General features: G+C 47.9%; 1 protein-coding gene across 1 annotated transcript in view; it reads left to right on the top strand.

Annotated features, from left to right (window-relative positions):
* Positions 1-3,477, top strand: part of FAM220A (family with sequence similarity 220, member A) — a 13,622-nt gene extending 10,145 nt beyond the window's left edge. Inside the window, exon 7 of the mRNA XM_010845781.1 lies at positions 1,986-3,477. Coding sequence (XP_010844083.1) covers positions 1,986-2,487 — 502 coding nt within the window. The 3' untranslated portion in view covers positions 2,488-3,477. The remainder of the gene's footprint in view (positions 1-1,985) is intronic.
* The last annotated feature ends 296 nt before the right edge of the window (positions 3,478-3,773 follow it).

Raw genomic sequence — 3,773 nt, 5'->3', positions numbered from 1 at the left:
CTGTTCTAATATGTATTAAAATATATTTAGGAATGCTTCCATTTCAGGAAAATGGTCATTTTTAATACATTTAGATCAGTAAAATTAAATGTAAGGTTTAAAATAACATGCTTTGGAGAGTTAGTTTGCGAGAAGTTAGGTTTGCCCTGGTGAACCGTGAGAGTGTTGGCTGTGCTTTGCACCACCAGGTACAGCTGTGGTGGTGACTTCTTGTAGTGATATATACAAACACTGAATTACTAGATTGTACGAACCTAGACAGCATATTCAAAAGCAGAGACATTACTTTGCCAACAAAGGTCCGTCTAGTCAAGGCTATGGTTTTTCCAGTGGTCATGTATGGATGTGAGAGTTGGACTATGAAGAAAGCTGAGTGCCAAAGAATTGATGCTTTTGAACTGTGGTGTTGGAGAAGACTCTTCAGAGTCCCTTGGACTGCAAGGAGATCCAACCAGTCCATCCTAAAGGAAATCAGTCCTGGGTGTTCATTGGAAGGACTGATGCTGAAGCTGAAACTCCAATACTTTGGTCACTTCATGTGAAGAGTTGACTCATTGGAAAATACTCTGATGTGGGAGGGATTGGGGGCAGGAGGAGAAGGGGACAACAGAGAATGAGATGGCTGGATGGCATCACTGACTTGATGGACGTGAGTCTGAGTGAACTCCGGGAGTTGGTGATGGACAGGGAGGCCTGGCGTACTGCGATTCATGGGGTCGCAAAGAGTCGGACACGACCGAGTGACTGAACTGAACTGAACGACTGAAACTAATATATTTTATGTCAGTTGTATAGCAATTTAAAAAAAAAGAGCTGGGGACATCCCTGATGGTCCAGTGGCGAGGACTCCACTCTCCCAGTGGGAGGGAACTAGATCCATCCCAGGTAAGGGAACTAGGTCTCACACACCACAACTGAAGATCTGGCGCAGCCAAATAAATACTCAAAATATAAAAAAATAATTGCACCTTATATTTGCATATAGCTTTATGCTGCCCAGATGTATTTGTGTCAGTGTTATATAGAATAATAGTCATCCTTGTATAGATTATGCCCCGAGGACACATGAGGTTCCCCAGTGGCTCAGCCGTAAAGAATCTGCCTGCCGACACAGGAGATGTCGGTTCAGTCCCTGGGTGGGGAAGATCCATGGGCAGAGGAGCCTGGTGGGCTATATATAGTCCATGGGGTCCCAAAGAGTCAGACATGACTTAGCAACTCAACAACAACGTAAGTGAAGTTGCCCCTGATTCCTTCAAAGTGGCTTGCCCTGCCTGAGTCACTGAGTATCGTCCTCAAATAGGACACTCTGGGTAAGGCCTTGGTTGCTTGAGTGAGTCATCTAGTTTATCCTGGTTAAAGGGAGCCGCTTTTTATTGAACCTGCAGAAGTAAGTACATTGCCATGAAAAGTGCAGAGCCTCAGTGCATGTTTAAGTGTTTTTAGGAAATACTGCATTAATCAAGTACTGTTCTTTTTGTTGTGATTTCTAATTGGTAGGTTGACATCCTGTTTTCTATCACAGTGTGGGAATCCTTGGTACCGGAGACTGTCAAAGAGACCTTCGTATTTGCTGGGAAATACCTGGTGTGTGTGGACTCTCCCGAGACCCCGTCTTCATTATTACCCTGTAATTTGTTGGTCTTTTCCAGGTTCATATTGAGATCCACTGAAGGCCTTCCGCGGACTGACAGGCGTGTCCTGGGGCTCAGGGTGTCAGAGACACAGCATGAGGGACGGACACAGGCCTCTCCGCACCCATCTCGCGGAGGAGCAGGGAGTGGGCGCCACCTCAGACAGAGCCTCGTGCAGAGAACTGTGGAGCGAGAGAAGGCAGGAGGTGAGCCCTGGCCCAGCAGATGCCGCTTCCTGGGCGAGGAGGCCTGCGGCCGATGCCTGGGGAGATCCAGGAAAGGAAGAGTCATCACTGGAAACAAAGCATGACCTGCGTGGCGCCAGCCCCTTGCTTTGCAGTGGCCTTGAAGCGCTTCCACGGTGGCAAGAAGCAGTAGGAAGAAATTCAGCCTCAGTGGCTGCGCAGAGCAACCCTGCAGGTCTGTCCTGGGCTCCTGCAGGGGAGCGGGGTGCAGGGCTGGCCCGTGGCGTTGGGGAGGCTCCGGGCATGGACTGGCCGCAGGCAGCGCCCAGGGCCACAGAGGACGGAGCCACGGCGGAGAGTCCCGGGGGTCAGGACTGCTGGGCCAGCAGAGAGGGTCGGCAAAGGGGGTTTCTGAGGATGACCCGCCCCGTGCTTTCCTGGAGAAGCTGGACTCTGCGTTGGCACCCTCTTGCCTGCGATCCATCCTGCTGCACGCACATCCCCTAATATTCTTGAATAATGAGACAAAAAGTGTTTTCCCTGGCCATCCAGAGCCCATGTTTTCAGAGCCAAGAGTAGAGTACAAGAAAATGCTTTCATGGGAAAAAAGTACCTCAGATGATCTGCAGATAACAGTGGCATCACTGGCTGCACAAGCTTTTGAATGAGCAAATCTGTTGTGCCGTGGTTAAGGTACAGGCAGAACAATAAAAGTAGTGAGACTAAGCGCTGTCCTCGAATGCGTTCTTTTGCGTTAACTCTGGACGCACACGGCGCGGCAGTGAAGCTCCGGCTTTGATTTGTGTGACCAGACAGACTTAGTCAGTGAAACTTAAACCCACAGAAAGCTGGTTGATACAGAAGGCAGTCTCTGTGCTTGAAAGACATTTAGGATTGGGAAGCCGAGTCAAGGAGGTTATTGACATTGCCTTATACAGCTGTCATCCGAGAATCGAAAGCTGTAACAGCAAGCTTTAAGTTCACCTTCAGCACCATCTGGCAGGGCCGCCGTCCCAGGCACTCTCTCTCCAGCCTGTTCTCTCACCATCTGATGAGAGTAGATATTTGTAAAAGTCAACCCTGCTGGGCTTGGTGTGAGCCAAGCCAAGTTGATGGTAAGCTGTTGTCATTTCTGCGTTTGTAGAATAATTTGAGCAAAAGCTGATACCTTTTCTCACACCCCTTTCCTTCCACTTGACATGCAATTTACATGGAGGCCCTACGGTGAAAGTTGCAATATTAACATTACCTTTACCTTTAGATAACCCTTCCTCAAACTAGGAACCTTAGCAGTGTTAACCCAAAATAAAAAATGAGCTTGAGCCTGTCTGCTGGAGCTCAGTCATAGAGGAAAAAAAAAAAGCAAGTATTTCCCCTTACGGAAGGTCTCCAGCTCCTAGGAGTTGCGATGTCTCCTGCACTAAACCTTTTTCTGCGCTGACCCCTTTTGTCGTGTGCTGGTAATTCGATGACAGGCACTGAAGAGCGGAAGTTTTTCAGGAGCCCAAAGAAGACACCCCATTTCCGGAGTTATTGATTGCATATATCAGTTTATATTGCGTGCTAAATTACCATGCCGTGTGCTATTTTAGTGTTCTGGGGAAATGAAAAATAAAACCCGTTCTTTAGCGTAATAAATGTCTTATTTTACGTGTGTAGTCTTGGTTCCCTTCGTCTTTATTATTAATGCAGCCTTCCTCATACTTGAGTTTGTTTGCGAAAAGTTGTTCACTGATTCAGAAGATTGGAAGCAGAGATCAAAAGCAAAATGTAAAATTACTCTGGAACTCAACTGTCCAGATAGAATGAAATAATGTGTTATGATCCTTGTGGAGTGGGGTACTCACCCCTATGAAGCAGTGGTCTGCAGCCAGGCTACAAGGACACCGACCTGACTGGAGAAAAAGCCCTGGTTAGTGGACTCTCCGCCTCAGCGTCGTCAACGGGCGGTGAA

This window comes from Bison bison, unplaced genomic scaffold (assembly GCF_000754665.1).
Source record: "Bison bison bison isolate TAMUID 2011002044 unplaced genomic scaffold, Bison_UMD1.0 scf7180017864223, whole genome shotgun sequence".
NCBI classification, from domain to species: Eukaryota; Metazoa; Chordata; class Mammalia; order Artiodactyla; family Bovidae; genus Bison; species Bison bison.
The sequence above is the reverse complement of the archived record's forward strand: the minus strand, read 5'-3'. Positions and strand labels throughout refer to the sequence as shown.